Source organism: Scedosporium apiospermum (assembly GCF_000732125.1).
Source record: "Scedosporium apiospermum strain IHEM 14462 chromosome Unknown SEQ_SAPIO_0086, whole genome shotgun sequence".
Lineage (NCBI taxonomy): Eukaryota > Fungi > Ascomycota > Sordariomycetes > Microascales > Microascaceae > Scedosporium > Scedosporium apiospermum.
This window is the reverse complement of record NW_015971787.1, coordinates 1111512-1124400: the sequence shown is the minus strand read 5'-3', so window position 1 is coordinate 1124400 and position 12889 is coordinate 1111512. Positions and strand designations below refer to the sequence as shown.

General features: G+C 50.2%; 3 protein-coding genes and 1 pseudogene across 3 annotated transcripts; 2 read left to right on the top strand and 2 right to left on the bottom strand.

Annotated features, from left to right (window-relative positions):
• Positions 1-323: 323 nt before the first annotated feature.
• SAPIO_CDS2555 (Dicarboxylic amino acid permease) lies at positions 324-2116 on the bottom strand (the record flags this gene model as incomplete). The annotated part of the gene is made up of 2 exons (XM_016785543.1): positions 324-1875; positions 1935-2116. 2 exons carry the CDS (start codon positions 2114-2116, stop codon positions 324-326), a joined length of 1734 nt encoding a protein of 577 aa, XP_016644919.1.
• A 1616-nt stretch (positions 2117-3732) lies between these two features.
• SAPIO_CDS2554 lies at positions 3733-4821 on the top strand (annotated as a pseudogene; the record flags this gene model as incomplete).
• Positions 4822-9219: 4398 nt separating this feature from the next.
• On the top strand, positions 9220-10454 carry SAPIO_CDS2553 (uncharacterized protein; the record flags this gene model as incomplete). The annotated part of the gene is made up of 2 exons (XM_016785542.1): positions 9220-10274; positions 10442-10454. 2 exons carry the CDS (start codon positions 9220-9222, stop codon positions 10452-10454), a joined length of 1068 nt encoding a protein of 355 aa, XP_016644918.1.
• A 532-nt stretch (positions 10455-10986) lies between these two features.
• On the bottom strand, positions 10987-12511 carry SAPIO_CDS2552 (uncharacterized protein; the record flags this gene model as incomplete). The annotated part of the gene is made up of 2 exons (XM_016785541.1): positions 10987-11776; positions 11859-12511. The coding sequence occupies 2 exons, from the start codon at positions 12509-12511 to the stop codon at positions 10987-10989; spliced, it is 1443 nt and encodes a 480-aa protein (XP_016644917.1).
• Positions 12512-12889: the final 378 nt, after the last annotated feature.

The following is a 12889-nucleotide window of genomic DNA, read 5'->3' as shown; positions in this document are numbered from 1 at the left end:
CCAACTCCCAAACGACATCAATTGATCAATGCATGAATAGAAGCTTATCCCCTGACTAAGGCTTCAAATTAAACTGGAGCTTTGTACGGAGCTATTGCCATCTTTTAGGGACTGAAACAATCCCTAAACTCTCTATATAGCACAGAGATATTTTCTTACAATGGCCACCAGTAGAGATTCTCAGGGAAACGTTGACTTCCGTGTATCCTGGATATCAAGACAGATCAGTAGATACATTTAAATCTAACGATAGGCTTCCCATTTATGCTTCCCTTCATCTTCCTACGGACGGCAAGGGCGCCTCTTTGCGGTCGTCGTACATATCAGAATAACCATGAAACGAGCCCATACAACTTGCGGACCCAATAGGCGCGAGGGTTGGCCTCCTCCCGCTCTTTCTGGCGAGCTTCATACCTAGCTTTTTCCTCTGCGACAGTAATCGCGGGGACGCCCGTGATAAGATCAGCACCTGCTGCTCTGACGTATGAAGTCTTGGTAATGAACTTGTAACCCAAGTACAGGGCCAAGTAAACCGGGATGCCGATGTAACCCAGGATAAATGTCTTGTAGTCAAATTCGTCACCAACAAAGACCTCGGCTCCCTTCGTGATGATAAGGACAGTAAGGAAACCCAACGCAATGTATGAGCCCACTATTCCGAACGGCGCTCTGTAAGCGATATAGGCAGGATCGACTCCTTGAATCGACTGAGCCCTACGGAACGCGATATGACATAGCAAGATCGACATCCAAACCAGGAGACCTGATGAAGTCAGTGCTTGGAAGGGGCTTGGCTCGGAGGAGGTACTGAGCTTACCAAAAACAGTTACGCAGCTTGTAAGGTAGCCGAACACCTTGGCACCACTCGCTGCGACAGACATGTATGCCAGCCCACACATCAGGATGCAGAGAACGACAGACACCCAAGGCACTCCATTTCTGGTTGTGCGAGCAAAAATGGTCGGACCTTTTCCATCAGCAGCAATGCCGTACAGTCCTCGGGAAGCGATATAGAAGTCCGAGTTGGCGGCGGAAAGAACGAATAGGACTATACAGCCGTTGATGACATGGTCAAGGCCCTTAATTCCTGCGAGCTTGATAGCTACCACGAAGGGTGAGGCGGCGGCAGATTTGCTGGCATGGGTCGCGAATGCGAGCGCCTCGGAGTTGTAGGGGACCACCATGCCAAGGAAAAGGACCGACCGGACGTAGAAGAAAAAGACGCGATAAAAGCTCAAGCGAGCAGCTTTCGGCATGCTCAGGCGGGGGTTCTTGGACTCGCCAGCCGTCACGGCCACCAGTTCAGTGCCCGTGAATGCATAAACGGCGGTGACCAATGCAGACCAGACGCCCAAAAAGCGGCCTGTGTCTCCCTCCACCTTGAACTCGGCGAAGGGACCGGGATCGCGCCAGTATCGAAAGCCTGGTCGATCGCCCGACGGACCGCCGCCGACGGCAAGGATAAAAAGTAGGAGAATAATGCCTACCATGGTGAGGACCTTGAGCAGCGATAGCCAAAACTCCACCTCGCCGAACGCCCGTACATTGACGCTATTGATGAGGATTATTCCAACGAGTGCGACAGTGATGAAGACAGCTGGGTTTACGCTGTCGCCTACCCAGTACTTCATAACGAGAGCAAAGGCCGAAAGCTGATTGGCTGTACCAATCATGTACTTGAAGCAATACGTGTAACCTGTCGCGAAGCCGAGTGCCGGGTCCACGAAGCGCGTGGCGTAGCCGCCGAATCCTTGAGCCAAGGGCAAGTACGAGACCATCTCACCCAGAGCGGTCATGATAACAAAAACGACCCAGCCGACAAGGATGTAGTCGATAAGGACTCCTGCCGGGCCTGACTTGGCCAGTGCAGAGCCGCTGTATCAGTGAGCCTCCGTGTTGAGGTAAAAAAACATAATGGTGTTGGGGCTTCTTACGTTCCAATGAGTAAACCTGTTCCCAGCGCACCGCCAAGGGCAATCATGGTCATGTGGCGAGTTTCCAGCTGTTTGTGGAGCATATGCCCTGAAGTATCTTCAAGGCTGACATGCTTCTCTGTCGGCTCGATATCCTCGTGCTGAGTGGTATTCGGCTGGGAGCCGATCTTGGAGTCGGACATATTTGCATCGGCCATATTTTCTCAAAGATGTTTGTCAGAATTAAGAAGTTTTTGGGCGGAATGGAAGAGACTGCTAAGTGTGAATCAAAGACGAAGGCATGATTGACCGGCATTTATATCCACATTCGATATCGTTGAATCCGGTGCCATGTGGCGGTCATCCTATCTCCTCCGCAATCTTAGCACATCGCCTCCCCATGGGGTTAGTAGTTGGTATATTTTCATCCAGCCAATCCGACCCCAACCTGGAGCTATCATTGCGCAAATTCTCGGCCACGTACTGAAACGGATAATGCTGCCAAACGAATACTAATGACAACATCCACGTAAGTAAAGGTTGGCATATTATTCCATACTTGATAAGGGAAAAGTAGAGTTTGTCTCCTTCGGCCCCAGTTAACTCCATGTTGTCCGCCCAACAATAGACACGATGACCCCCCAACCTTCATGGCTCCATGGAGTGGTAACGGTAACGCCCCATCCCCAATTAGGATAATGCTGATTTACAAGGGTTCCCGGGTGCGGGGCTCAACCAGCCCAAGAACCAGTCATGACCCTAGTGCCGACCTTACCGATGCCGGATTAGGCTTCACTCGTATTGGCTAGATATCAATCTCTTGTTTCGGGGTCCGGGGGAGTAATCTAGCAATGTGCTTTATCTAAGGGAGACCCGTCCTTCCACAGATGCATCCACAGAGGCAAGGTGATGTCGAAAATGATGCGAGGGTGGGTCAATTCGCCGCGAACTAGTAGTAGGAGTAAGCATCACTAACTTGCTCGGCACATCTCCATCTTGTTAGCCTTCTTTCCCCCGCATCCTCAACGCGCTCAATCAGGGAAGCATAGCCCCAAATTAAGCCCGGATGAGAAGTGCGATCGACAAGCAGTTGTGACAAGCACTTCAATGTTGGCTGTTAACTGGGTGTGGATGCTTGTGATCAAGTGCTTGGCGATTCGTGTCGTAGGACGCACTAAACCACTCTCGGTGCCGTTCTTTATATCTTCCCGACCGAAGGATTCAGACTAACAGAGCCTTTTGACAGAGGAGCTACTGTAGGCTAATAAACGCTAGCTTTCCCCTGTTGCGGGAGGCACGATAAGACCTAGAGCAATTACCTATAGTGGTAGGTGGCAATAAAGCGGGGTAATGCATGCGCCTATGTAGGGCTTGACAGGAACATATGTACACCCTGACAATAATAGAAACTTGGAGTAGGCTATCTTAACAGTACATAGTAAAAAGGTCAAAGACAAGGAGCCAGTTCAGACGAATAAAGACGAGTACCATTGCGCTGCGACAAATCCTAAATTCACATGGGCCGAGTTCAGCATTATCTCATTCCGTGCTAGTTGCTGATCGGAAGTTGCAGTTTCCGCCGAGAACGAGGCCAAGATGGAGAAACGAGTAGGAAAGTTGGATAACATGAGCTATAGGGTAAAAGGATGGGAAGTGATGCTTGGCTGTGAGATGTCTACTTAAACCCAAGTTCCTTCTCCCATCTGAAAGAAGTGTCAACAGCTCTCTATCAATCGCAATTTACCAGCGCGGTCCTGTTACAAGTACATCTTTTTCACCTTGTCGCGAAGCTCTTTGACGCTTTGCATCATATTTCAACATGGCTCTCGCATCCCCAAACGTTGTGGTCATTGGTGGTGGCATCGTCGGCTCGTCGATTGCCTGGCATCTCGCCCCACAAGCCAACGTCACCATTGTCGCTGAGAAGCTTGGTGGTGTCGCAACTCCATTATCCTTTGCCTGGATCAACTGTTATACAAAGGATGATACTTATTACCACTTCCGTAACCGTTCTATGGAGCATTGGATGGAGATCAGCGAGGAGCTGCCTGACCTTGACATCAAATTCAACGGTGGCCTGACTTTCAATATGCCCCCTGACGAGCTGGAGGACTACTTCGCCCTCCAGGAAGGGCGCGGTTATAATGTCGTTCGCGTTAACCGCACCGAGATTCACGACATCGAGCCTAAGCTATTAGACGAGTACACTCCTGACTGGGCTGTGTTCGCCCCGCAGGAAGGCCAGATGGAAGCGGAACTGGTCGCGGCCGACTTGATCTCCCACGCCGAAGCCTCAGGCGCCACAGTGCTCGAACGGACGGTGTCTGGCTTCCTCAAGGACTCTCACGGAAACGTCAAAGGTGTTGTTACCCCCGAGGGGCACATCAAGGCTGACCACGTCGTGCTTGCTGCTGGTCTTGGCAGTGTCGATCTTCTCGCGGCAGAGAACATCACGCTGCCTGTTCAACCCCGAGAGGGACTGCTTGTCAACTCAATTCCAGCCAAAAAGGGCAAAAAGGGCGAAAAGAGCCTGGTTCAGACTGTGTATAACGGCGACGTCCTGCACATGCGTCAAACCAGTTATGGGGTTATTAGGTCCAGCCGCGACTTTGCTGGTGGTTCCCCCGGCGATGACCCCCAAGCTCATGCCGATGAGGTATTCGCTCAGACCCAGGATGCATTGGCTGGCGGTCATAAGCTGGAGTATATCAATTACACCATCGGCCGACGACCCCAACCTGATGATGGATTCCCAATTCTTGGAGCCACGGGTTTGGATGGCCTGTCTGTTGCTGTTATGCACTCTGGGGTCACGAACGCAGCCATTGTCGGCCAGCTGATGGCGAAGCTGGTCCTGACGAATGTCACCGACCCTCTCATGGAGCCTTACCTTTTCAGTCGTTTCTAGATGTACTGTATGTCAGTATCATGTATGCTAGACGCAATGGACCACCGGACATCATATCGTCATGTACATAGAAATAGGAATGGGTAGTTGGGCGTGGGTAACATCGAACTAGAAACCGCGACCAGAAGCTAGAGTTTAAATCCAAAGAAAGTTTCCCAGCTATCCACCAACTCGGAATCAGGTCATCCCATCTAGGACGAAAGCCCAGCCGAGGGCCTACAGAGTAAGTATACAAATTTCGGAGTCTTCGCAACCCAGCATTTTCCACTTTTATTTCAACTTGTACGAAGTAACCTCTCGGCCTTCAAGCCGCCCAAACAGGTGTTCTTTGATTAAGAGCTGTGAATTGATTGGTGCCCGCATTCTAAAACTAGGCCACCAAGATTAATCTAGATTACTAAACTAGTTTAGCTGAATGAGATGAGGTGTGGCTCCTGACTTCAAACATAGATTGGTGCCTCAGGCCTTAAGACATCAGGATTCAATCAATGTTGGGTGAAATGCGTGTAAGCGTCGCGCCGGACACCACTCTGACATGTTCCCAAACCGAATCTACCAGCATCAATGCCGGGAGACAACTTTACATTCGTCGGCCTAAGCGGCCAGGCCGACTTAGATATTCGAGCGACAAACAAGCTTGTCAGATCCCATGTGATGCGGAGATACAGGCGCCAGCAGAAAGCGACAAAGCCAAAAGAAGACGACTCTCCACAGAGCGCCGAGGGAGAGTCAATTCCAGACCCGTGGTCTTCCGAAGATTTCGCATCTTTGACAATTTTCCCTTGCATCGGCGCTTCTTCAACCGGGATCACTTGGTCGTCAGACCTTTCGGCTGCATTCAGTCCAACAAGCCTGGCAAAGCAAAGCACAGCCACCAGAGAACAGCAGGCAGCATCAGCATGCCTCTCACCATCTAGTAGCCGAACATGGCTAGATGGCGAGATGGACCCCTTTTCAAGTCTCCCCATCAATATAGACCAGCGTTCACATATGTTGCTACAACGAAGTAAGTGCCCTAAACCTGTCCCCCCACCGATCGTTCCTCAATGTATCCATCAACAAGAACACTCAACCATGGTCTTCCCAGATGCATCATCGCCCCTACGGACTTCAGTTCATGCAGATCCATCAGGCGCCTACAGACGAATTTGCTGCAAGGATCCAGCCTGGCTGTTCATGCATCTGTACTACGCTGCCTGCCGATTTTCACAGTCGTTGAACGGATATAACCGTGAAGCAACGCAATATCTATTGCAGTCTGAATCTGCTATCAGTAATAGCATACAAGAATCACCTAATACGATCGATGACTCGACAATTGCGACTGTAGCATGCCTTGCAAATATAGAGGTATGTACGGAGGTTACGATGAAATAACGCTTCCTTGAGATACTGATCCTGCAGAATCTGAACGGTGAAGCCTCGACTGCGTACATCCACATGGGAGGTTTGAAACGGATGGTGCAAATTAGAGGGGGCCTGTCGAACCTAGGAATGCGAGGCATCATCCGTCGCATGGTCCTATGGTAAGTTGAAACAACTTCATGATTAATCTTGGATTTTAACACTTTACACAGGTCAGATTTACTCACTAGCTTGAACCTTAAAATCGTTCCTCATTTTCCACTTGCTCTTACTAAAAAACCGTTTGAACTGTGGCAATTTACTCCTGCCCTTTTACGAAACAACTACCACCTCACGACCAACCCAGAATTGGCAACCATTATGACCCAAAAGCATGGTATCATTGTCAGCCACCTGCTGCTCTCTCTCCATCAACTCACAACTTTTCTCAACTCGGTAGATGATGGAGAGCTACCGTGGGATGCTTGTTACCCCGATAGAGTGTACGAAGTGGAGTATAGCATAGCGCTATCCCTCTACGACGATCACGTTATCGCTGAAAATGACGACAAAGTCGAAGTCGGACGGTTACTGCTCCAGGCGGCGCTCCTATATATCTACTCAAACTTGCGGCAGACACCGGTGGGTGGGACGATTCGAAAGACTCTGCTCTGGCGTTTGAGAGCGTTGCTGAATAGTATGGATCTGGCATATCACTCTAAAAGGTTCACCGCAGAGATGCTCTGGGTCTTGATCATCGGCATCTCTAGCGCTGCTGGCGCTACTCGGGCTGAGTTCCTGGATGATGCTCGGGAACTATGTGTAGAAGCCCAGATCGGAAGCTGGATGGAGGTAACAGATATACTTAAAAGCATGCCAGTATTCCTCGATACTTGCATTGCAACATGCACAGGTATATTGCCACCCACTTCAACGGGCGAGGGCGGATTTTAGTTGAACAAAGGACAATTAATTGCCTCGCATGGCTTTAGCTCAAAGGGGACAGAATGAACTCGGTTATCCAGTGGCATGCGCGTAAAAGCAAGAATTATGCAGGCAGCATGCAAATGCAGTGGCTACAGCTAGGAGCGAAATCGGTTTCCTCTGTGTCGGATTCTAAAACTATGTTTCGAACGCACAGACCACTTCACACAGTACATTTTGTATCTAATATACACGTTATACATTGTCGAGACTTCTCGTTCCAGATGGATGTTTGTTTCCCTGAAGCCCGAAACCTGAAATCTGGAATCGACAGTTCTAATTAGGCAGCAGTAAGCTTCCGGGAAACATGGAACCGGAAGCCACGTTTTCCATTTTCGACTCCGCACTACTAGACCACCATCACAATGGCGCCAAACCTCGCGCTCTCCACTCATGAGCTGATTGAGAATATGATTAAAAGTACATACAGTTGGGAGCGAAATCGGTTTCCGCTCTGCACTCTTTAAATAATTCTGAGCACGGACCAGGACTACTTAGAGATACCGTATTTTGTATATGGGGAGCCAACTAAGCTATGGCCTGCTACCACACAGTATACGGTTTACGCAGAGACAAACAATATACCGACATGCATCGTTTCCGTGGGGTCGGGCAGATGACTAATCCAACCAAAACGAATCATGCTAATGTTGATGCCTAACTCCTTCACCTTAAGGAATGCCACGCCGTCATTATAATAACGTAGCAATGATCTTTTTGCTATTGCGCCTGATATGGATCCCTTGACCTCATTAAGTGTCGCAAGCAGCGCGATCCAAATCGTTGATTTCAGCGCAAGACTGTGGTCTCGGATTCGCGATGTTTACCAGTCCGAAACCGGCCGTTCAGACGATCACGAGAGGCTGCTTGCAGATGCCCAGAGGCTCCGTAACATGAATTCGGACCTTAGGGATCTTCTGACGCAACAAAATCTAGGCAGAAGTCTTTCCCCAACTGAGGAAAGCATTGTTTCCACGTGTACTGAATGTGATTCGGCCGCGAGGCAGCTACTTGAGGTATTGAAGGGTCTTTCTATACATGATGATGAGGTGAGGCCGGGAAGATATATAACTCGAATGTCCCCGCACTTACTCGTAGCTCAAGGGAGATAATCTTGATCCGTTCAGGTCTGGATCATCTGGCACTCATGCCACCCGTAGAGGCAAGTCGGTGCTAGGGTCCTCCTTGACGGGTAGCCTCGACTCCTTTAGACGCAAATGGAATGCAATCCAGACTGTCTCTCGAGAAATTTGGATGCGACGGGACATTGGCAAGCTTCTCGAGCGAATTGAGAGCCTGAAGCAGTCCCTGGCTAGTACCATGCTGGTAAACATCCAGTAAGCAATAACCTTCCCCCTGTTACTGTTTTTAGAATTCTAACGCGAACATAGACGAGAAATCGTAAAATCAAGTCGGCTGTCCCTGACCCCATCGGCAAGAGCACAGTGGAACGGCGCGAAGCCCATTGGCGAATGGATTGAGTCAAAGCATCTGGATACGGAAGATTGCAAAAATAAACTCATCAGCTCAATAATTCAAGTCGGTTATCATCGGCTGGAAAATGACGCAGTGACCGGGCCTGTGGTAATACAAGCGTGGTCCAACTCCCCGGCATCTAAAAGAATTCTCGACACGATTCTTGGCGTGTTGGAATACGAGCAGATGACGCATCGTGAACAACGAATCTCGGAGAATTTTGCTAGTACGTTCCGATGGATATACAAAGATCCGTCGTCCCGAAATCAACCTTGGGATAACTTCGTGGCATGGCTTGCCTCAAATGAGGGGATATACTGGATAACGGGCAAGGCTGGCTCGGGCAAGTCCACGTTGATGAAGATGCTTCATCGCGATCATCAGACGAAGAGCTACCTTCGTCGGTGGAGCAAGGATGCCCCGCTCATTTCCGGAGCCTTTTTCTTCTGGAACTCTGGATCTCACCTCCAAATGTCTCAAGAAGGCTTTCTCCGTTCCATTCTGCATCAAATACTTACGCAACGACTCAAGTTCTCTCTAGGACCCCTCCAAACGAGGCTGGAAGCCTTTGCTTTCTCAATCTACCAAGCCAAGATGACTGAATTGCCACGAAGCGAACTTATTCAGATTTTCCGAATTCTGGTTGAGGAGGATACTTCAGCCAAATACTTTTTCCTCTTCGATGGCCTTGACGAATTCGAAGGGGACAAGTCCGCACTGGTAACATTGGTACACACTCTTGGTTCACATGCCAACGTCAAAATATGCGTATCGAGCAGGCCGTGGAATGTGTTCGAAGACGCTTTCAGACGACAGCCAAGCTTGATGCTCGAGCGCTTGACTTTTAACGACATTGCGCTCTATGTGCATGGCACTCTGACCACGCACCCGGCGTTCAGGGAGCTTTCCTATGGAAATCCAGAATATGCAGCCGAATTAGTACGAAGCATTACCACTAAAGCTTCTGGGGTATTTCTTTGGGTAGTCCTGACAGTTCGGTCCCTGCTCGAAGGCCTTGCTGATGGCGACCCCGCCGCTGATCTTCAGGCACGGCTGCGTGAGATTCCAGATGAACTAGAAGAGCTGTTCGGAAAGATCCTACATGGGCTGAAAGGTCGATACTTCAACGACGCCGCACGCCTCTTCAAAATATACCAAGCGGCGGGCGAAATACCTCTCACAGTCTTGACTCTATCATTTGCGGATGAAGCAGAAGTCGAGTCGGTTCTCTCGCAATCTATCAGGCCACTGACTGCCAAAGAACGATTTCTCAGAGCGACATCTATGAAACGACGGCTAAACAGTCGATGCAAAGGACTCCTTGAGATCCAATACCCCCAAAACGAGCAGCATAGTGCCGCTGGTCTTTTGGACCAAAGAGACATCGACCATCTCCTTTCAACTTCGGCACTAGGGCCTAAAAGCACATCGGACCTCGAAAATTACGCCCAGGCCCTTGGTGATCTTACCATTCAATATCTCCACCGAACCGTCAAGGACTATCTCGAATCCTCGGACGTTTCACGCATCATTCAAAGCGCATGCTCCAACGCGACGTTGACGCCACAAGTGTCACTTTGCCTGGGACAGATCCTGCGGCTAAAGACCTTCGAGGCTTGTGATAATTCAAGATCTCTGTATCTTGATCGGTTGAAGCGAGCCTTGGTGGAATTTCTCGACTTCTCGTCGAGGTTATCTTTGGAAGATAAAACAATACACGTTCGAATGATGGACGTCGTCGGCGAAACAGTCGAAGTCGTCGGCATGCTGGCGCCCTATCCCTCGACGTTTTGGTCACAGTTATGTGACAAATCAGTCATTGGGATTAAAGTACCGGATTTTCTAGCCTTCACTGTTTACTATAACTTTCTTACATACGTCGAAGCCAAGCTGATACAGTCGAAGACTCGGAGAACACTCGCAACTCGGCTTCTCCACACGGCAGTCAGCAGATTCGACGAAGCTTATCAGATTCCTCTGCCTCCTTTTGACCCTAGAAGAGTTAAAATTTTGTCTCAAGACCATCCACAGATGGACATGATAATGCTATTACTTCGGTACGATGCCGACGCCGATATCGATTTTCAATCGAGTCCATGTGCAAGCATCATACATCGACGCGGAATGGATGCGTCTGAGGATGCAAGGAACTTCTTCGATGGTATTCTGAAAGCATTTGAATATCACAGGAAACCTAAACTCTTGACTAGGAAAATGGTGAAAGGTTTTTTTAAGTGATGAATGGAGGTCGCGAATCGTTTGTCCTTAGTTAATATCAAGCTAGCTATAATTATTTAACTGGGCGGGCTCTTCACTTACAAACTTAATGTCTCATCTAGAAACAACATTGACCTCACTCACTCAATAAGTTGTTCCGCCCCAATTCCACTTCCACCCCCAATTGACAAATTCCCAGTAATTGGTCCCATAGGGATCCGCATCTTGCCACCCGCCACAAATCCAATACCCACAACCCTCTCCACCATTCTCTTCGTAGCCAGTGCCCCCGCCATCACTACCGCTACCAGTGACAACGTCACTGCCGAGCCGGAGCGGCTTCCAGAATCTGCCACGCCACGCCATGAAATCGTCCGACTCGAATTTTAATTTGGTCCCCTCCAGCTGCATGTACTTCTTCAGCAAGGTAAACCACGCGCCCCACTGGATCGCCGCATTGAGCTCCAAATCACCGTAACCGTGACTGAGGTTGTGGCCGTGGTCGCGTCCCTCCTGCCTTGATCGCTCCAGCAAATAAGCCCGCATCATATCCTCCACAGGGCCGAGGAAGATAGTTTCGACATCCGATATGAGATCCGCACCTCCATGAGAGCCCGAATCCAGCCAGCACTGAAACGAGATGTAGAGGCGGCGGAGGCGCGGAAAAGTCTGTGGTATCATCTGGCAAAGGATGTGGAGTGGGGAGTCTGGATGACCCTGAAAATCTGGACCGGCGTCCCAGAGGGGCTTGACATGGTTCGGAAGTGGTACTTCGGGCCTTATCTCGGTGCTATTCAGCTTCCACAGGAGCTCGAGGGATGTAATCCTCTCCAGATGGTGACGGGGAATAAGGCGTGTCAGGTTGAGTTGCAAATCCAGGCTCGAGAAGTGGAGAGTGTTTGTGCTGTAGAGGACGTCGACGCCGTCGGCATAGCTGTGTGCACTCATTAGTTTCAATATCCCGTTTCCGAAGAGGTAACAACGACAGAGACCGCGGAGGGGCATGAATAACCTACGCCTGTCGACAAGCCAAAAGCCATCCCATGACCCCCACGAAACAAGCAGCACCGTCACTACTATCCGACTGCTCCACTTGACAGCTGCACACTGATTCGGATTCCTCGAGGCACTCGTCGTCACAAGGCTCTATCGTTCTCGAAAATTTGTTAGCCGCGTATCTCTGCTCCACCTCGATTTCGGAATACCCAGTGCGCCTGTGGCAAACGCAGCCGAACCACTGCCACGCCCGAGGCCGAGAGGTATCGGACACCAGTTCCGAGCCCAGATCGCAGTGCCGATGATGCATTCCCCGCGCCGCTACTTCTGCCCTCGCATTTTCTCCGGATCCGGATGTCCCCGCACTTCGTGGCTTCCGAACAAGCGGGTGACGGTACGATAAATCCACGTGCAACGTCCGCCCGCCAAACGCTTCGACGAGGATCTGGCGGCGTATTTCGTACGGCACACGGCCGAACAGCCCGTAGTTTTGCAGAAGTAGTGAAAAATCCGGTTCCTCATCCCCATGAGCTGACCCTCGTGTCAACGGTCGGCGTGTCTCAGGAAGAAAGGGGAGCGATTCTTGATGCTCGCGCACTGGCTGCTGCACTCTTTTCTTGGCCTTGGGTTTGGAATGCAGCTTGCTCCGGATCCATTTCCTGATGCCGGCCATTGGCCTTGTCGTAATGTAAGATGGAAAGATCGTGGTTTGCATGGAAGGATGGAAACGAGGTTTTGGTTCACCGGTACGAAGTACATGTCCAAGTCGAGCTGCCTTGCATCAACTGTCGGCTGACGTTCGATGTCGCTCCACGCCATTTCCACACGATCCGGGGAGACTCGGGAGTCCAAGCTCAAGAGTATACGGTGGATATACATCTGAACACTGTGTCAGGGGTGCTGGAAACGACGGTGTCTACAGTGCCTTACACCCTTTAAATACTGTCCAATCTCCGTGCTTGGCCCCCTTCGCCCTTCCCTGTCGTCGCTTCCTTGCTCATTCATTCTCCACTAACCGTGGAGGACAACGTACGAACTACTTCATGATGAC